The sequence below is a fragment of the Nycticebus coucang genome, chromosome 16 (assembly GCF_027406575.1).
Source record: "Nycticebus coucang isolate mNycCou1 chromosome 16, mNycCou1.pri, whole genome shotgun sequence".
NCBI classification, from domain to species: domain Eukaryota; kingdom Metazoa; phylum Chordata; class Mammalia; order Primates; family Lorisidae; genus Nycticebus; species Nycticebus coucang.
Window position 1 is genome coordinate 47529619 of NC_069795.1, and position 22478 is coordinate 47552096.

A 22478-nucleotide genomic window follows, 5' to 3' on the forward strand; every position below is an offset into this window, starting at 1 on the left:
ACAATTTCATCTGTCATCAGGGAAATGCAAAGCAAATATGCATCATGTGGTATCAGTACTCATACCAAAACAGTTAACCCAGACAAAAGTAGAGAGCAGGAACTGGACTCTCACATACTGGTGTTGTGTATAAACAGGTAAACCACAAAAAACTGTGGCCTACCTACTAAAGCTGAAAATATGCAACCTAATAGTTTAGGAATTCCTCTTCTAGATACACTAAAAGACAAGTAATAGAATGTTCATACACAATTAATCGTAGCCAGAAACTGGTTATAAGTGGATGCACCTCAATTTACTTAACCATTCCTTATTATAGGAAATTTAGATTCTACTTTTTCTACATAGTGAATAGTATTATAATAAACATCTTCCTAACACAACTTCTGTCTTTTGAAGTATTTTCTTAGGAGTGATTCTTAATATAAATTTCAAGACTCCTACCCAAGTGAATCATACCAATGCATCCCCAATGATGTAAGAAGTGCCAGTTTTACTACACCCATATCAATATAGCATAGCAACATTTTTATACTTTTTATTAATCCAAAACTCAGGGAGGGCACGTACTTAGTTTTAAAATTTTGCATTTCTTTGATCATAATGGTAGTTGCCCCCTCCAAAATTATCTTTCAGAAATACAACTTGGACAAAAGAGGATATAGGTTTTTATCACCATCCTTAAGTATCCAAAAGATGCTGACAGTAAAATTTTTAGTACATACTGCCAAAATGTTTTTTGTCATTGTACCAGTTTATATCCACCCAGGTCAACCAAAATATACATCAAGTAATAATACCAAAGCTTTTCTAAGCTTTTCTTCTCTCTTGTGGAGCTTCTGTTTTAATTGCGGGCTTTAAAAGTTACCTTCTATAAAGTCAACAAACATTTGGACAGAAGAGAGCTTCAGTCCTGTTTCTATTTTTTTTTTTTTTTTTGCAGTTTTGGCTAGGGCTGCGCTTGAACCCACCACTCCTGGTATATGGGGCTGGCACCCTACTCCTTGAGACACAGGTGCCACCCGTTTCTATTTTTTAATAAAACTTTTTGAAGGAGGGATCAAGATGGCCAACTAAGCAGGTAGTATGTGCCTCCTCCATAGTCAGGAACCAGAATAGTAAACAGATCCTTACATTTCAAACAGATCTAGGAGAGAATGCTAGGATTCCCAAGGGAAGCAATAGTATATAAGACAGTGGTTCTCAACCTTCCTAATGCCTCCTAATGCTGCAACCCTTTAATACAGTTCCTCGTGTTATGGTGACCTTTAACCATAAAATTATTTTCATTGCTACTTCATAACTGTAATTTTGCTACTATTGTGAATTGTAATGTAAACAGCTGATATGCAGGACGTATTTTCATTGTTACACAGGGGTCGCAACCCACAGGTTGAGAACTGCTGATAGATATAAGGAGAGGGTTCAAGGCAACCTCCTGGCCAGCACCTGGCTAACAGCTGGAAGAAGCTCCTGGACACAGTGAAACAATAAAACAAAAGCCCCCAGAGCTCCAATCTCCAAGACAAGCTTTTACAATCTTGGCAACAAGAGAACCCCCTTGATCCACGCAGGTCTCTGGCCTAACACAGAGAGCTGCTTTGAGATAGTACAAAGACACTGCTCCAGAAAGGGAACTCAAATGCAATCCCACAGGCATCTGAGAGCCCCCTGAGATAGGTGCCACCTGAGAACCTAGACACCAGGGAACTGTGGGTTTGCCTGCAGCCACTGTGTGCTCTGAGGAGGGACAAGGAGCCCAGGTGCTCCTGCACACCCCGGCTGCGGGCTGCTACTGAGACTGAGACATGGGCAGACAGCATTTTCCAGTGTCTTGCCCACGTGGACTGCCTGGGTACAACCTCAGCCTTTTCGGTTACAGGTCTAAGGTGCCATTTTGAGAGTTTGATACTGAGTTGTGTGCCACCCTTGGGCTGGATGTGGCTGTAGCCCCTGCCTCAACTAGGGAGAGGCAGAAAAACTAGGCTTTCCTGCTGCTGGCTGCTGTGGGACCCAACCTTGAGCAAACTATGTCCCCCATAGTTTCCTACCTACTCGCACAACCTACCTGAAAAGGAACCTGACCTCTCTGGCCTAAGACCCAGGGTATCTGGGAGTTTGAAGCTGATCAGGCGACCTGCCCTTGGGCTGAATTTTGACTAGCGCAGCTCTGCCCAGCTAAGAAGGGAGAGAGGACCCCAAGTTCTCCTATACACACTAGGACAACTCCCACTGCCCTGCTATAGGCTGCTGAGGGACCGAGTTATGAGTGGATGGTATCCCCCATCCCAAACAATTGCACACACTGCCTAGAAGGGGCCCCAGCCAGAGACCAGCGTGTTAGTATGGAGTCTAAGGCTGGGCAGCGCGCTGATCTCAACCTCAGGCTGAGTATGGGCTGCTGTAGCTGCAGCCCTACCCAGCTGAGGAAAGGTAAGGGAGCCCAAGCTCCCTAGGACAATTCCCACCACCCTCCTGTAAGCCATAGAAAGACTGAGAGATGAGTGGACGGCACTCCACCCAGCATCTTGTCTATTTTGTTTGCCTAGAAGAGGCCCCATCCTCTCTAATCATAGGCCTGAGGTGCCATGTTGGGAATGTAAAGCTGGCCAGCCTTAGAAGGGACATGGAGACAGGAACCTTCCCTCTCCAACCGCCCAATGCTACAGACATAGCAGCCTTTGCTTTTGGTGTGGGTAAGCTGCAGTATAGCCACATCTAGGCTTACAGGGGAGGGGCACACCCCCAATAATACTCTGCTCACTGCACTTGGGTTCTGCAAGCAGGATGTGGCTTGCTTCCCTCCCATCACAATCGGGCAGTGTTTCTGTAGCTGTACTGACCGTGAATCTCAGCCCAAGTTCTTTATACCCCTGAATCCACAGCCAATGTCCCCCAGCACCCACTCAGCCTACAGCAGATTGGGGGACCAGTGGACCCTAGGGAACTGTGAATCTCTCAGAGTTTGGGCATTCAGGACAAGCTATTTCCAGCAGACAGAAATGTGCATGCCACGGGACACTTAGGACAAAGGGGACAAGAGCACCAGCTAACCACCATCTGGGGGAGCCTTCTCCTCCTCCCTTCCCCATCCACTGCTGCTAGGCAGCCAAGGCTGCTTCTGTATAGGATGGGTGGGGACTCAACAGGGGATGATTAAACTGGGATACTCCAGACCAGCTGCCCCACCTCTGACAGAGTGACTATCATACCTAGTATACCATGGAGCTTAGGGCTCACTCCTCTACCTCTAAAAAGCACAACAAGCACTTCTTTGTGCCCCAAGGACAAAAGCTACCACCTGTCCTGAGAAAGGGCAGGGCTAGCAATCTTCCCCTATAGCCATCTTTTCTGGGGGGGCCTACCCTCCCTGGAGGCAAATCAGTGCCACAACCACACCTTCCTCTCTGGACCATTTAAGCTACAGCCTATGGCCAGCCTGGTAGCCCTGCACATAGAAGGCTGAGCTGCCTCCACCATTTCTGCTGAAGCAGGTCCAGTATAGGATCTGGGAACCTGGACCCAGCTCCTACGCTGAGAACAGAGACTATTGCCATTGGCGGGAGAAGGAAATGTGAGTAACTTGTGCATCTCACAGCTGCCTGCTTCTACTAATGTTGTCACGAGGAACTCACCCCTCGTGTCTCAGACTTACAGTGCACCCATCCTTCTCCCTCGTGAGCATTCTTCTGCAACAAAAAAATCACTCCACCCCTCACTGTCACAGCCAGTGCCTAAACCCAGGGAGGAGTAAGGGCAAGTCTGCCAGGCCAATCTTGGTCTATTCCCCCCAGGCCTTGAGCATGCCATCTAGGGGCCTTGGAAATGGGGTTATCTATTCTAGTCCACCACTGCTAATACCTGAACACTCTCCCAGGGGACTGAGTCCAACCAAAGAAACAGACAGCAACACCACGGTGGATACCTACCCGCACGAGCCAAAAGGCAGTGTACCTTTCCTTCTCTCCTCTACACTGAGCAGCAGAGCTCCCAGCACAGAAGAGCAGCTATCTGTTTGAAGCCAAAGGAAGAGATTCCAGATGAGAAGGAACTGGCATAACACAACTCTAGCAATATGAAAAAACAGGCTTGGTGTGAACCCTAAAGGTAACATTAGCCGTCCAGTAATAGAACCAAAAGGAAATTTTGAAATATCAGATGTGGAATTCAAAATATGGGTCACAAGTAAGCTCAAATGGGACTGATAAGAAAGTTGAAGACCAGCACAAAGAAACCAAAATAATAATACTAATAATATTATTAGTAGTAGTATTATAATTCAGGACATGAATAAAAAATTCACTAAATAGATAAAATTAAATAAACAAGAATTCTGGAAATGAGTCAGTTGGAGAACACCGAACATAGTAAAAAGTCAACAAACTAAACCAATCAGAAGAATTTCAGAACCTGAACATAGGCTTTCAAATTAACCCAATGAATAAAAAAAAAAAAAAGAAAGAAAAAAGAATCAAAGAAAATATCAAAATCTCCCAGAAATATGGATGGTATAAAACGCCCAAATATAAGAACCACGGATATCCCCAAAGGAAAAGAAGAAAAAGCAAAAAGCACAGTAAATCCATTTGAGGGAATAATGGAGGAAACATCCCTGGTCTTGCCAGAGATTCAGACATCCAGATATAAGAATCAACAAACTTCTGGCAGATTCACTGCAAACAGGACATCAGCAAGGCACACAGTCATCAGTCTGGCCAAAGTTAAAATGAAGGAGAAAATCCTACAAATAATGAGACAAAAGCATCATCAAAAAACTTAAAAGGAAAAAACCATCAGAATAACATCAACGGACACCTTACAAGCCAGAAGGGTTGGGGTCCCATTTTTAGCCTCCCCAAGCATAACTGTCAGGCAAGCATTGTATATCCCACCAAAGTTTCATAAATGATGATGAAATAAAAAGCATCCCTCACAAGTAAATATAAAAGGAATTTGCTAATGCCAGATTTGCCCTATAAGAAATGCTCAAAGTCGTGTAAACACTGAAAAGAGCAGATAATATTCACCACTGTAAAAACATTTGAAAGCAAAAATTAAGAGTTCTTATGATGCACGAGAAACACCAGAGAGAATACAAAGCAGGAAAGGATGCCTACTCTCCACTGAGGTTCAACGCAGTCCTGAAGGTAGAAGCCAAATTAATTTAATAAGAGAATTGAAAAAATAGAAGTAAAACTCGATTTGCAGATGATTGTGTATCTGAAACTCCCTAGGAAGCAAATGGTAAAACTAATTGAAACGATTAAAAAAAAAAAACACTCAGAATAGAATATAAATTCAACATACTGAAATCTAGTCTACATATAATTAGGAACCAGTTAGAGAATACAGTGGCAAAACAAAAACAAATAAAAACATCTTCACTTATAATAGCAAGGAAGAAGACAAACTTGTTCCTAAACTTATTTAGCAACAAATTTAACAAAAAATGTGTAAATCCTACATGGAATAAGTTTAAAACACTCCAGAAAGACAACAAAAGTAGATTTGAACAAACAGGAAAAAACAAACAAACAAACACACACAAAAAAAAACAGCTCTGGTTTTTGCATGGTATGACTTGCTATAATAAAATTAATTTATAAACAACACAGTCCCAATAAAAATACCAACAAGCTTTTTTATGAAGTTAGACCAGTTGATACTAAACTTCAGATGGATAAATAAACATTAAGAAAACACTAAAAATGAACATCTCTGAAGGGAAACTATCTCTATCAGGCATTAAAACACTAGAAAGCCTCTTTACACCCTTACAAAACTGCAAGATTCTGGTATGGGAATAGATAGACCAGTGGAAGTGGAATCCAACAGAAAAGTCCAAAGGTAGACCCAAGCATATACAGAACTGTCCAACAGGAACCATCACACTCAGTCCCCCTGACCTTTCTGCAGCTTTCATTCACCCACATGAAAAGAATACGGAAAAGACAACAACAATGGAAATGAAGAACAGTCAAAACTTATTAAATATCCATTATATACCAAACACAACAATGTATTATCTCATTTAATCTTCAAATGGTATGAAATATGACTTTTTTTTTTTTTAAGTCTGAGTAAGTTCACTGACTGCAGAAAGGACTCGGCAACTCCTGAAGCTGTGACCAGAACCTCATAAAAATTTTTCCCATGTCACTCTTCCTCTCCAGCAACAGTGCCACGATTTATTTACATGAAATATGTAATTGTCTTGACTTTTAAGAAACTTCTCATAATGGAAATTTTCAAAACTACATGAAAGTAGAAAGAACAGAGTGTAACGATTCCCACGTGCCCATTACTCAGTTTCACCAGTGTGCCATTCTAGTTTTGCCTATTCCTCCCCCTAATTATTTTCTCTGAAATACAGGACCTCTGTAAGCTGACCACCCAAGGGAATGTAACAAACTGGGCAACATGCAAAGGGAACTAGGCCTACTATTCTACTGATACGTACATGTGGTACATGTCTAGTCTATACACAGGTCCACTTAACGAGGTGGTCAGTGTAGGGAGGTGGTCAACTATGGAGGTTCTACTCTGCTTAAAAATAAATCTAGACATTTCATTTGAACTTCAGAATGTCTCTTAATAAGAACCTAAAAAACAATTATAACACTGCCATATCTAAAATAATCATTCTTTACTATCGCTGAATGCATAATCCCTCTTAAAATTTCTCTCTCAACCTTAAAAATACCTTCTTTCAGTTGGTTTTCCTAAATCAAGAGCCAAAGTCCATACACTACTTCTGGAAGATATATCTCAAAGTAGGACAGTTCTTTCCCCCTCCTCATCTTTCTTTTTTTAAAATCCTATATATATGTGGAAGAAACTAGGTCATTTGTTCTACAGAATTTCTCATACTCTTAATTTAGTCCTTATAGCCAGTGGAATGTATTTCTCTATTTCCTTTATTTCCTGTAAAATGCTAGAGGCTTGACCAGATTGTGGTTCTCCTTTTTTCACGGTTGTTTCAAGAGTGCTCAGTTGGTACAGTCTACTCTCTACTTCATCCTCAGGAGGCATTTATTGTCCAGCTGTTTCTACATCGTTGGGTGATTTGAGTTCCTAAAATTTTATCTAACACAATGTACTCATGGAACTATGCATGTGGGGATTAAGCTACCGCTAATCGAGAATTGACTAAGAAACAATACAGGTTATCAATCAGCAACCAGGAAAACAGGGCAGGAATTTTTCCTCTGGTAGATTAAAAGGCCAAAAAATAAAGAAGAGATGAAGAATTTGGGAACAGATCAAGAGAATGTCCGAGGATGGATACTGCAACAATATTTAAAGGATACTATACTGGAACCCAATACTAGAACCCAGAACTATTATAGTTCTGAAAGATATTTTACACACTGGTACAAATAGATGTTTCCAAATAAACTCAGAAGTCAAGAGCTCTTAATTTTATAATGTTAGTTCGCCCATACAACCTTACAGAATTTTCCACCTTTCTTGCTTAAGAGAAAGGAACTGATCTCTAAGCCAAAGGTTTTAAATTTTCACTGCAACGATTTTCCTGACAATTAAAATACTGAACCCTAGGTCTTACTCAATCAATTCTGATTCAGTTGGCCCAGGAGGGGAACGAGGTATGTATTTTTAACCTTATGTGGCTAAAACACAGCTATTATTGATAACCACTGCTCTTAATCAAGAATAGTAACAATAGCATGTAATATTTACCAAGCATATCTTAAAATACTAGGTACTATTCCAAGCACTTTACATATACTATTCATTCCTTATTTTACAAGTGAGAATACAGAGCGGTCAGGCCCACAACAAGCTAATAGCAAAGTTAGGATTAAGGCTTTAATCCTAGGAAATCTGCATCCAAAACCCATGTTCCTAATCACCATGCTAAACTACCTCCTATGTATGAATTATACTCATATTTTTCAACTTCAAGTAAAATAATCAAAGAAAAATAATTAGATAATGAACTTCCTTCCTTAGAACTAGTAGAGTGACATCTTGGGAAAAGGTACCAAGATAGGCTTATTATCACAGAAAAGTAAATGAACAAGGTAAACAGACAAGTATCTTCTCTTCTCAAAAGAAGATTCAAATCTGAGATCTCCACGTTTTCAGGAATTTCTCACATATCACCTTATGCAACAAAGTCAATGTTAAGTATCAAAAATTTCTTCAGTTTTCAAATGAGGGACAATGATGTATTCACAAGTATATATACAAAAAATGTCCTACCTATTTCAGTTCTGCTGACTCCAATTCCATTATAAATTCTCAAGTAATTAAAATGACAAGAATCAGAATCTTCAATGTCAAAGTCACCAAATTTGACGCGAATTCTCTCTCCCACCTTTACACGAATCTCCCATTCACAAACAGTGCTGTTGGGATATGTCTGCGGGTAGTTTATGGACGCAAGGGTTCCACTTTCAGGGCCTAGTACAGTGTGTCCACATCCGTCACCTGTAAAAAAAGTTACAAGAATGATAAACTGTTCTTACATCTTTAACTTATAGCCCAAGAATTTAGGATTGTTTGTGAAGATTTTAAAATATGTATGACATCAGATATTTTATAACACCAATACTTTCTTTACACAAGATGAAACAGATAACATAGTTCCTGGTACACCTACTCACAGGACCCAAGAGAAACCAAGTTAGGTCAAAATAATCAATGATTACACATATAATTTTATACATTCAAAGAATTTTCTTTTCCACTCTGAACAAATAAAAGTAAACATAATTTAGTAATAGTTAAATATAGTATACACAAAGCATCAAATTCCATGTTTAAGAGTATCAATTTATAGTAATTGTTCAAAACATAAATATAAAATATAAAAATGTGTGATCAGCATCTATTTATTTATAAATATCATGAACTCCTAAAATCTTTGTGAGATGATGAATAATTTCTAAAAATTACTTAATCTATACTAAGGACTATGCGGATTTCTGACCATACTATAGACATAATGCTTTCCTTCTTGAATATTTAATGAAGTTTAATTGTAAATTCTATTGAAATTTGACACTTTTAGCAGTCCCTTCCCCAAAGAAAAAAGTAACAATTTAACAGCTTATTAAAGATTAGAAAAAATGACCTTTATGTCTTGACGGTATTATTTGCTCCAGAAATTTCTTCAGCAACTGGATACAGAAACTCGGATAACTTAATTATTGTTTGTAAAAATAAAACATTTGTATCTTTTCCTTTATTATAAAGTTTGTACTGTTTATTTTATTTTTTTCTTTTTATTAAATCATAGCTGTGTACATTAATGCAGTCATGGGGTACAATGTGCTGGTTTTATAGACAAGTTGAAATATTTTCATCAAACTGGTTAACATAGCCTTCATGGCATTTTCTTAGTTATTGTGTTAAGACATTTATATTCTGCATTTAGTAACTTTCACATGTACCCTCCTAAGATGCACTGTAGATGTGGTCCCACAAATTACCCTCCCTCCACCCATCCTCCCCCCCATTCCCTCTTTCCCCATATTCTTGGGCTATAATTGGGTCATATGAAAGCTATAAATTAGTTTCATAGTGGCGCTGAGTACATTGGATACTTTTTCTTCTATTCTTGAGACACTTTGCTAAGAAGAATATGTTCCAGCTCCATCCATGTAAACATGAAAGAGGTAAAGTCTCCATCTTTCTTTAAGGCTGCATAATATTCCATGGTGTACATATACCACAATTTATTGATCCATTCCTGGGTCGATGGGCACTTGGGCTTCTTTCATGACTTAGCAATTACGAATTGGGCTGCAATAAACATTCTGGTACAAATATCTTTGTTACAGTGTGATTTTTGGTTTTCTGGATATTTACACCTAGTAGAGGAATTGTAGGATCGAATGGCAGGTCTATTTTTAGATCTCTAAGTGTTCTCCAAACATCTTTCCAAAAGCAATGTATTAATTTGCATTCCCACCAGCAGTGTAGAAGTGTTCCCTTTTCTCCACATCCACACCAACATCTCTGGTTTTGGGGTTTTGTGATATAGGCTAATCTTACTGGAGTTAGATGCTATCTTAAAGTAGTTTTGATTTGCATTTCTCTGATGATTAAGGATGATGAGCATTTTTTCATATGTCTGTAGGCTGTGCACCTGTCTTCTTCAGAGAAGTTTCTCTTCAAGTCCCTTGCCCAGCCTGAGATGGGATCACTTGTTCTTTTCTTGCTAATAAGTTTGAGTTCTCTGTGGATTTTGGTTATTAAACCTTTATCAGAGACATAACCTGTAAAAATCTTCTCCCATTCTGAGGGCTGTCTGCCTGCTTTACTTACTGTGCTCTTGGCTGTGCAGAAGCTTTTTATTTTGATCAGGTCCCAAGGGTGTATTTTTGATGCTGCTTCAATTGCGTGGGGGTCCTCATAAAATATTTGCCCAGGATGATTTCTTCAAGAGTTTTCCCTGCGCTTTCCTCTAGTATTATTATAGTTTCATGAAAGTTTGTATTGTTTTTAATGAACACCCAGAAAAAAGCATTAATGTTAATTTAGAATTTTCAGCTGCTGCTTCAATTGTACTTTTTAGCATTTTGCAATGATGGGATTCAAATGAATCTGTTTTAATAGGATGGTGAATATATCCTATTAAAATAATAGCTTTTCTCCTTCAAAAGAATTATTTATAATCACATTTCGGAATAGTACTATACTTTCACAAAAAGCTATATTAAAAGTGACACTGCTGGGCTTATCTCAATATGGACACAGATGACTGCAACAGAATTATCTATTTACGTATTATTGCTAAGACAATGTAGTGTTCCTATCATTTACTAGAACAGATGAAGTATTTTAAAAACCTAGGAATAAGAACTTCACACAGTATCTAGCAAGTAGTTGCTAAATGTTTACTAATTGAATAAGAAAACTGTACATTCACCTATGAAACTGTAATTTCAAACTAGCCTTAAAATTAACTTTAGTGAAGGAAGAACTCTGTACCTACATTCTTATAATACTAAAAATCAAATCTTTCACTGATAAACATTTATTCTCAAATCCATATTAGTATCACTCCATAATCTACTTTTAAAAGTCAATAACAGAAATATGGCTTCCTAAACAAATATTTCTCATACAAAGCTTAGTTTTTAATGAACAGTAAACTTTAGATATCTTTTATACTGCTTTCATTCATACACAAGAGCTAGGTATAGGAGTGCAATGATATAAAGATATATAAAGGCAGAATGAAATAAATGTGGGGTTTTGTGCAATATACCCACTGATCTTTTGCAAATATAATACTTAGGATATTACACAATCCACCAAAACAATGCAAATTTCCCCTTACATTAACATAAAAATATCTTGAATATCTCTGGGTATCAGCTAAATTAAAAACATAGTGTGTTTTTCACTCTGCTGTGAAAAATAAATGAACTGTAATGTAAAATAACTTGTAAACAACCATTAATTTTTTTCCTTATAGAAAAAAAAAACTATCCTAAGAGGAGTTTCTAACATTATGAAACTAGTTTGAAATGTTCTCTTATTATTGGAGAGATGAAAATGTGCTTCTTGGAAGTGTTTCAATCTTTAAAAAAGCCACTGAATAAAAGAAATAACTCAAAGTAAATAGAAACTAAGGTAGATTTTTAAAGATTTTCAGATTAAAATGAGGGTACAAACAATTAGGTTACAATGTTTACATTTGTTAGGTAAAATCCCCATTGTAGCTGCGTCCCACTCCCAGGAGGTATTCCATATACCCTTACATTGTGCCCATTAGGTGGGAGCAACACTAACCTCCCTCTCTTAAGGCAGGTTTTTAAATGATCGGAAGTGTTGATGGATTTCAGCAAGTCAAGAATTTCCTAGTAACAGCTGGATCCACAACTTTGTAATAGCAAACTGTCACATTAAAGGTACTCTCCATAGGCTATTATTTGGCTTAAGGTTGTCATTTTAAAATGAATTTTACAAAAAGAGTAAAAACAGAGTGCTAGGAATAATTTTTAGATGTCTTATGCTCATGATCATGTTTGATTCTCAATAAATAAACAAAACGTTTCCCTTTCTCCCATAAAGCATAATTTCTCCAAAAGTTAAAAATACTAACTGATGAAAAACAGGACTTTTGCATACATGCCGATAAAAAAAAACAATTAAAATAGAGATGTCCTTTTTCAGAATCTTGTGAAGGGGGAGGGCCTTAACAGTCTGCAAGTAACATGCCAAGAATGTTCTAAAATATGTGATAGAGTTCAGAGCTCCCTTCTCTCACAAACAAGATGATAACCAGGAACCAAAATTAAAAGTAAATCTCCGATCTACTGTAGTGAATAAACTCGGATGTTTCATATTTCAAAGAATATTTGACAAGTTTAACCTGACTAGATAAACAGCTTAACTAAGCACCTACTGCTATGGAGTGTATGTTTAAAATATTCCAGTTCAAAAGAGAAGGCTGGGCATAAACATATTCATATATTTTTCTGTTTTTCCAAAGTAAGAAATACATTTTCCGTGTGACATTGTACACTCATGGATGCATATTCCTGACCTACTAAACTATTTCATGATCCGCTAATGGGTTCCCACCGGGAGTCTGAAAAACACTGTAGTAGGCATCCAAAGGTCATACTGAATTCTCAAATCAAGGAAAGACCTTGTCCACACTTTTCACTCCCAAATTAGTAATATCGTTCTAGGTTATCTTTAGACTTTAAAAATAAAGTCTATTTTATTAAGATACTTAAAATGACTAGATATTTAAAAGTAAAACTAAAATCTGAAAAATAATCTTTATCATCAAATCATCTTATGGGGGAGGGAGTAGAGGAAGGAAAAAAAGAAAAAAAAAAAGGATCCCACAGGAGTGAGTTTATCTCCCATTTGGCAGGATCTGGAGACATTTTGAGTTGTCACAGCAGGAGGGGGGAGAGGTGCTTAGGGCATCCAGAGGGTAGAGGCCAGAAATGCTGCTAAAACATCTTACAGTGCACGAGACAGGCCTATAGAACAAAATATGATGGACCTTTAAATGAGAACAGTACTGAAGTTGAAAAGCACTGAGGTAGAGCCAAGGCTAGGAAATCTCAGACTAAAGATCTGCTTTAGTTCTTGGCTGGGTTTCATTTGGCCCATAGGGTAATGCTGTTCTACTCACTAAGGGTACAACCCTGGGAATAGTTTTCTCCCAGAGATCAGCAGTTACACGAAAGAGTTTGATGTTCCTACTGCCCAATTTTCTAAAATGTAAATGGAATGCTTTAAATTAAAGGAGGAAAAAAGTTCTATTTCCTAGTCTACAGACTTCAAAAATTTTTTTCTCCATTAGGAACTCTCACCATTAAGAGGGAAAGAGAGCTAATAGGACCAAGAATAATCATCCCCAAATTCTGTGATTAGCTTTGCACACTGGGAAGAATAGTGATTTGTGATCAGGCTGTATCAACTATTAATTCACAAGGCAGACTTGACAAAAAGAGCACAACTTCCACAATGAGTACCATAGGACCAATCAATTATACACTTTCACCAAAAACTTCACAGACCCTTTCTCCTTCTCCTGCTCTATCACAGCCATGGTTACTGACAGCTCCTCCTCCCCAGATGGTCTCCAACAGACTATAACAGACCATAAAGAGTAGAAAGCTGCTAATGTAATTTCTGAATTTTATTTCAGTGGAGGAAAAAACACTAGAATTTGAGCTTATTGCTCTTTTTTAGCCTGTAGATTTATCTAGGGGATTCCTCCTAGAACATGTGTTCACTTCCTCTGAAGGAGTGTAAGGTCAGATATGTTAAGCCAGATATACATTTTGATATTGTTCCAGAAAAAGAACTGAGTAATTTTTTTTTACTACCTACCCTAGAGAAAATCATTTTAGACTATTCTAATTAAACTCCAAATCAAAGCAGTTTTGGAGTATGTGCTTGTGATGCTGATTCCATATAACCATGCACTACTTCCAGATTTCAGTCCTATTGCTACTAATGAATAATATATATTATCAGGTTGGGCATGGTGGCTCACGCTCATAATCCTAGCACTCTCTGAGGCTGAGGTGGGTGGAATACTTGAGCTCAGGAGTTTGAGACCAGCCTGAGCAAGAGCAAGACCCTGTCTCTACGAAAATAAGAAAAACTAGCCAAGTGTTATAGTAGGTGCCTGTAGTCCCATCTACACAGGAGGCTGAGGCAAAAAGACTGCTTAAGTCCAGACTGCTTAAGCCCAGCAGTCTGAGGTTGATGTCTGCTATGATGATGCCATGGGACTCTACCCAGGGCGACCCAGTTAAGATTCTGTTAAAAAAAAAAAAAATATATATATATATAATATATGTATATATAATATATATATATATTTTTTTTTGGAAAAAACTTCCTTTAACAACAGCAAATACAAATACAAATGCAGAACACCTCTATGCCAAAAACATAGACCAATGTGACTTTCATTACAATAATTACAAACTACAAAAGGTTCAACTTTTCCGATGAGTTTGGCTGTACTTTCTTTAAGTGTCACTTCTGTCACATCTTACAGCACATCTGTGAGATCTTACATCGAAATAAAAAAGAAAGTATGGAGTATTTAGGGAATAGGAAAGTGTTCAAGGAGTAAGTTAAAACTGTTAACTAATATATCCTATTTGGCTGCTATAAAGTTTTTAATGTATTATTTAGCACTGTGAATTTTTTAACCAGAAATACTTTATTAGCCCTGTAACAGTGAGGTTTCTTACCTCACTACATCACTACAAATGTCAAATAGATAATTCAAGGTGCTACTTTCATTTCACTTAATTTTTTAACGTCCTCTTTATCCTTGGTAATTTTCCTTGTTCTTAAGTCGGTTTTGTCTAAAATCAATACAGCTACTCACATGGTATGTGATTCTCCATCCCTACATATTTTTCTGATAAAATATGAATAATAAATTTACCACTTTTAATTGATTTTATTTTTTTGAGAAGTTTTGGAATCACAGCAAAACCAAGTGGAACAGAGACTTGTCATACTATACATCCTTGCGCCCACATGCGTAGCCTCCTCCACTAGTAAGGCTCCTGACCAAAGTGGTTCATTTGTTTTAACTGATGAGCCTGCATTGACACAACATTATCTCCCAGAGTCCACGGTGCACTTTAGGGTTCACTCAGACCATAACCTGGACTTTATTCTTGCCATTACTGGAAATCTTAAGACTTTCATGTTTCCCTCTTCCAGTCACAGCCCCCTGAATTTTCAGCTCTCTTACACCCACTGCAGACTTCCTGTGAACTTGATTTCTCTTTTCTCTCCATATTAAGTTCATCCTGGCTTCAGACCTCATCTACAACACACACAGACACACACACACATATACACACATACAATCTCTCTCTCTGTTTTCCTGGTACCATCACTTCCTATTCACTGTGTCCTTCTTGAGCATCTGTCTGACAAACTCTCCTCCCTGGATCAAATAATCTGCCTTCGCCAAGGAGCTGAGTACTACTGAGGAAAAAAATTCCAAAACCCAGGGAATAGACCTCATTCGAAAGTAACGCGTAACCTCAGATGGAGCACTCAATGCCACTCAGTTCTCTTACCTTGGTGGCTCGCAAAATGCCATCAGCATCAGAATCAGCTAAGGGCTATTAAATTAAAAGTTCTCAGGCTCCCATCTTTGCCTCCATAGATTCTAGTAAGTATATCAAAAAAGTTATGTGAAATTTGGAAATAGATTTAAAAAATAGTGAACAGCATATCCTTTAAATGTCATACATGGCAAAAGCCATCTGAAAATCATATGGCAAAATAATTAGTTCGACTTGCTATTTAACATTAATTAAAGGTCACAGTCTTGGTTGTGTGTTAAAGTGTAGTCTATTCATTATTAGAGATGCATTAATTTCTAGGTAGTTGAAAAAATAACCTAAAGGTTACAGTTTATGATCCTGTGGGCCATGATCAGTTTTGCCCATCTAACCTAGCAATCTCATCATATTTGAAAAGTTCATTTTATACCTGCATGACAGTTATGATTTTGCCCTTTCTGCAAAGTATACCCCATAAGATAGATCTTTAGTGGGGCCTAGGCTCTGTACTTTAAGAAATTTTAAACAATAACAGCAACAATTAACACAAAAGAACCTCTTTCCAACTTTGTGACCCTCCCATCTACCATTTCATTTCTCACTTTTCCTTTCGTTTACAAAGAGGCGTTTTCGGTTGTCTACATTTGACATCTTACTTCCTTGCCTCCCATTCTAACATCAAGGTACTGTGGTTCAGATTCAAGACTGTTGTATGTTGAATTTTATCTTCCATCCTTAAATCCTAATTTCTAGGACCTATGAATGTGACCTTATTTGAAAACAGAGTCTTCATCAATGTAATCCAGTTAAAATGAGGTCATTCTGGATTTAGGGTAGACCCTAATCCACTGCTGTGTCCTTAAAAGAGGGGAAAAATTTGGACACAGATAAAGGGGGACCAGCATGTATTCACAGAGGCAGAGACTGAGTGATGCTTCTAGAAGCCAAGGAACACCAAGAACTGTAACCATCAAAAGCTACAAAGAGACCAGGAAGAATCCTCCCCTAGAGTTTTCGCAGAGATCATGGCCCTGCTGACACCAGTGTCAGAATTCTGGCTCTGGGTGTAACTGTGAGACAATGAATTTCTGCAGGAAAATTTTGTAGCAATTTGTTACAGCGGCCCTAGGACATTAATGCAAAGACCTTCCTATCCGATGAAACCATTCACTAAAGCCGTCAGTTTCTGAGCTGCCAAAGCCAGTGGATACTTTCCCATCCTCATCTCCTGTGACCATATACACATCATCTGGCACTGCTAGCACTTCCTTCCCTCCTTCCCTTCTTTCCTTCCTCTCTCCCCTCCCTCCTTCTCAAAACTCTCTTTCCACATCTTAGTTCTTTTAACTCTCTAACTACAACCTGCCAGATGTAACTGTAACTTTCTTACTACTGACTGTTGGCTGCTGTCTTTTCTCCTCTTTGTATTCTTCCCTGACAATCTCCCCTACTTCTTGACTGCACTAAACACTAAAAGGACAAAGTTCCAAAGTCTCCAATATCTCTTCTAATCCTCAAACCTGTTACTAAGCACTTCTGCTCAGAAGTTCCATGGCATTTCAAACTCCCCAAGTCCAAGGAATTCAATGAATGGCTTCGACGTGATAGGCACTGTACTAGATGTCAGGGACAACAGCGAAAATAACTGGCATGCCCCCTATCTCTATAGGAAGATAGATACAGAAGGAGAAGGAATTCCAGGCACGATGAGGATGGCTGGGAAGTAATGGGTGCTTTACAGTGTGTGTGGGATAAACAGCAGTTAGCTAGGCAGAAGTCCAGGTGGATGAGAGAAGTGGAGAGGGGGAAAAGGATTCCAGAAAGGGGGGGAAAAAGGCATTTAACTGATCCCTTACTCTCTCAAATTTACTGGGTCATTCATTAACTTTTATACTCTGTACCTCCTTAATATGTCTAAATTTAGTCCCTTTGAACAAGGGCAAGCCTTGCAAAGTTCTCTAATAGGCTTCCCAACTTCATATCTTTCCTCTAATTCACTGTCCATCTTCCTACCAGTGTTTCTCCCCCCCAGCCCCCCACCTCATGCATTTAGGGAGTACTAGTGTTTTTTGTTACAAGAACAAACTGTATCATGCTGAAGTCAGGGTTTTTTGTGTAACCGCCACCAAAAAAATGTACATTGTACCCGCTTGGTAGATTTTTTTATTCCTTACCTCCACTACCCCCTTCTTAGTTTTCAATGTCCTTTATGCCACTTTATGACCACATACTGAGATACCCCTTGTTTAGCTCCCACTTATAAATGAGAACATGTGGTATTTGCTTTCCTTTTGCCAATGTTTCTTAAATACTAACTGGACCATGTGGGCCCCTTATTTAAGTCTTCAACTCTTTGCCACTAATGATGCAATGAAGCTCCAACTTGACAGCAAGGATGTAGTCATTATAATCTGACCCCGACTCCCTTTCAATCTCATCTCCTGAATTTTCCCACAACCTCTTCGCGTCGGAGGTGACCTATGCCTGACTCCTCTCCACACACTCATCTCTGTGCCACTGCACACAATGCTCCACCCTGCCAGGAACATTGTCCCTCCTCTCACCCACCCAGCAAATACCTACTCAATGTTATCTCCTTTGTGAAAGCTTTCTGACACTCTGCTCTTTCTCCTTACTTCTATTATAATAATCTCCTTATTATACTTGATATACTTAGTTACACATATTTATGCCAGTTTACCAGACTAAGCTACAAACTTCTGTTAGAAAGACAATGTATTATATTCACCTTTATAGGCACATCTCATCAGAAATAAAACATGTGATGAGGCTCTTACATGCTGTTCAATTTAGAAATAAACCAAAACGAGCCATATATTATGGTAGACAAGTGATACAGTAGAAAGTACACAGCTCAGGAGTCAGTCAGTTCTCGACATGCAAACTTTAAAGTTCCTGGACACTGCGTCTCTATGGGCCTATGCATCCGTACAGGGGTGAGGATGGACACCACCTGTCTTCTAAAGTAATTATAAGGGTTCAATAAAAACTTATTTAAAATACAGTATATTCTTTATAAATATAACACTCCTTTTTCTTGAAGAGGATGCCTCTATCTAGTACCTACCTTATCCTTTTTCTGGGAAGTGCTCTGCAATTTCCCAACAGTCTTTATATGACTTCATGCCCAGTTGACTGGCCCAAGGGTGGGTACTGACTCACACTGAGCCAATGTGAGGCCAACTCATCCTTTCCTCCAATGTCTGGACCTTATACAATAGGGAAAAATCCCAGAATCTCTCCAGTGTTAAAGCTGCCAAGGCTTGGGGACTGCCAGCAGCATGATTCCTCCATGTAAGGAAACTGAGACTGTGGCAAAAGAAAATGAAGTTGGATCCTTGGGCCTCAAGTCCAGCTTCATTCCTGCCTTCCCCTTGGTTTAGGTTAATTTAGTTCTAGCAAAGACTCTGTAAGTTACTTCAGAAGCCTCTGAATACTTTCCTCTTCTACCTTAAGCAGAGGTGGCTTTTTGTTCTCTATAATCTCAAGAGTCCTAACTAAAATACTCTCCTCCACCCTTGCAGAAGAATGTCTGCCTGGCGTCCAGACCAAAAAAAGCTAGCTTCTTGTATGCAAAAAGTAACTGGGAACAAGGGCATGTCAGGAAGGGAAAGATAAACCAAGAACCTGAAAATGATGCGACAGGGTGGAGATCAGAGAAACTGCAAACTTATCAATAGGTAGAAAGCTGAAGAGACAGAGCAAAGGTCAAAAGGGAAGAGCCAAAACCAGTTATTAAGGTTTGGGTGGTTAGAGGGCAGCTAAGGACAAGCTGTGAACAGCCGTGTCTGACTGTCACGCTCCTCCACTGCATGGTCAGACTCCTCTCACTGAGCCAGGGCAGGAACTTCCCTGAACAACAATTAGGGTGGGGATAAAAAGCAGAAGGATGGAAAAGTGAGTCTCATTAGAAAGCAAACATTGGAAAACCGAGATTTTAACTATATAAAGTGGAGAAAAGCGAAATAAAATTTTCACTCACATATTGAACCATTGAACAAAAATGCACTGGCTACCCAAATTTGATCCCAGTCTTCAATACATTCTAAAAAGAGAGATAAGTCCTCTTATGTTTTAAAACATTTGGAGTGGTAGGTGGATATCAAAATTCAAGACAGCTAGTATTTAAATTCAAATCTTTCAAAGACCAACAAGGTAAAACAAAAAAACAAAGCCTAAAGACAAAGCTACCAGATGTTTCAGACTAAACAAAAACTAAAACAAACTAAAATCTAACAGTTTAAATGACAGTTTCTGCAGAGCAGAGTCAAGATTGCAAGGGTTAAAAAAAGAAACTCATCATTTAGGCCAGTGCAGGGGCTCACATCTGTAATCCTAGCACTCCAGGAGGCCCACTTGCGTCAGGAGTTTGAGACCAACCTGAACAAGAAGGAAACCTTGTCTCTTATCTCTCTGAAAATTAGAAAAACTAGCCAGGTGTTACGCCTCAAGAGGCTGACACAAAAGGATCACTTGAGGCTAGAGTGCAGTTAACAAATACCTATTGTGTGCAGACACTAAGAAAATGCACAGCACATATGTCTACTTTTTAAAAGTTTGTCACTAAAAAAAGCAGAGATAAAAGGTACTTAGAAAGCAAATCATTGAAAAAAGAGATGTGTAAAAGCCAGTGGCATGTGGAGCACGTTTCCGGATAGAGTAAAAGCATCACAGAAGTGTAAAGTATAATAAAACAAAACTCACGTTCCCTGATGAAGTCTGTTCTGGACAAAGTATAAGAGGACAAGGTTTCGGGAAGCAGGAAAGGTGAGGCAGGAGGCAAAATCACAATGTGCAGGGATGAGGAAGGAACAGGGCAGGAGTTCAGCTCTACCAAGTGAGTTGGCCAAAATGCTGCTGCTAAGCAGTAATCAGCCTTTGAGATTTGATTAGTTTGTCTCCATTTGCAGCAGATTTAATAATGATGGCCACGTGACTTTCTCCACTAACTCTCCAGAACCAGAGAAAGCAGACAGTGGGTACTGTCACAGCCCCAAATTTGGAAATTGTCAAGGACCAGGGAAAGAAGATTGTTGAGATGATGGACCTGGGTGCCTGGCTGGGAAGAGACAAGTACACCATAGGTGTACATACAAATGGGACTGGGTGAAAGAGGAGGCACCTGCAGCTGCTGTTACGCCTGATACCACAGCTACAAATCCTCAGTCTGCCCTTCAATGGGAAGTCCTCCACAACATGGTCTCTACCACCTTCCAGCCTTCATTTCTTATTCCTTTCCTACCATACCAGATAAGCAAAGCTACTTGAATGATCCCCAGGAACATGACCTGGCAAGGAGAAAGGAGACAGGCAGCTAAAGAAGTAAAACTGGGTGGGGGTGGGGGAGGGGGAGGGGGACTTTTATAATGCTGGAGGTGGCGGCAACTTAAGTCAGAATTTGAAAGAGAAGGCACAAAGGGGTTCCCCCAACTTGCTGACTATTTAGATTGTCATTGTTATTAAAAGACACCTATCTGAGGGGAGTGGAATTATCTAAGAAATAGTAATGTCCATATTCATAGTTCCAGCTTGATTCCCCTCCAATAAAGGAAGAGCAGCAAAGGGGTCTTCCATCTGGGAAGAGCAAGGCTGGGGTCAGGCCCTGAGCAAGTCGGCAGTAAGGTTCTTGAACTGACCAATAACAGTAGAGATTAGGCAAAGGACAAAAGTGTGAAGTACAAGCAGGTGCCAGGGGACTGACATTAAATAATGTGCACTGGGCAGGAAATTCATTCCAGAAAAGAGGTTCTTATTTCACATAATTTGAACAGACACCATGGCATTAAAAATATGAAAATGAATAAAACTCTCTCCACTGACAGGAACACTTAAAATACAGTGTGGAGATGAGTGTGGATGGATAGTCAGAAAACGCTTCATAAAGGAATGATATCCAAGAAGGATTCTGAAGAACGATTAAAAGTTTACCAAGACAAAAAAAGTAAGTAAGGGCATTCCAAGCAGAGGAAAAGGCATATGTAAAGAGATCAATCAGTACAGGGAAGAAGACAAAATAGCATGAACACACATACTGGAGGAATAAAAGTAACTCAGTCTTATACCTGAACCATAAATTGTGAGGGGTGTTCCATGAGATTAAGTCAGAGTGGGAGAGACCAGACTGTGAAAAAAAAATTACATAAATAACATGCAAAATGTTTAGGTTGTAATCATATAGATCATAAAATTTTACATTTTTTAAAATGTTTGTCTTACTATGTCTTACTATGTTTTGTAAGTATGTTTATGTATACTAACTTAACCTATGAATCAATTTTACCATGCTGTCTATAGAATACAACGCTATTAAAATTACAACTATGTAAGATTATGTAGGTATGTTAATATGGAATAAAAAGAAATCTAGCCTTTTCTCATCATACATGATCTGATTATTTACTTTTGCCAGTTCATTCATTCATCATTTTATTCCAATACTGGTATTTTTGCTTACACCAATGTCACCCTTTTTAAGATGCTTTTTGTCTTTTAGAATGAAACTCAGATGTTCAAATGGAATTTATTCAACACCTCCAGAAGGAAACAATGTTTTCTTTTTGCTTGTAACATTAGGAAATCCACCTAAATATCATTAACCTATAACTTTACAGTCGATTTTTCCTCTACCATTTTCAAAATGTGGATTTTAAATCTGATCATTCACACGTGGAATGTGTGCTATGTTTCTAATTTTCAAAGTGTAAAATTAATCAGAAATACAGCAGAAAAGGATGCTTTGATTTTTGCCTTTGAACAAAACTACAAAAAATAGCCCTTATGTTTTATCAGACCAAGAAAAGACAATAGAAAATTCTAAATAAACTTAATGTTGACATAGAAATAATTACAAGTGTTCTTTGCAAAAGGAAATACATTCTTCATTTCTGAAAATTCACACAAATACTG

At 38.6% G+C, this 22478-nt stretch overlaps 1 protein-coding gene across 6 annotated transcripts in view; it reads right to left on the minus strand.

Moving 5' to 3' along the window:
- DCBLD2 (discoidin, CUB and LCCL domain containing 2) overlaps positions 1–22478 on the minus strand; it is a 73710-nt gene that overhangs the window by 47514 nt on the left and 3718 nt on the right. For 4 of the 6 annotated variants that reach the window (XM_053565751.1, XM_053565752.1, XM_053565753.1 and 1 more), the window contains exon 2: positions 8227–8454. In XM_053565751.1, the coding sequence (XP_053421726.1) occupies positions 8227–8454 (228 nt within the window). Of the gene's footprint in view, positions 1–3929; positions 3988–8226; positions 8455–22478 lie in introns of those variants that run through there. The other 2 variants (XM_053565754.1, XM_053565755.1) reach the window with 2 other exon arrangements.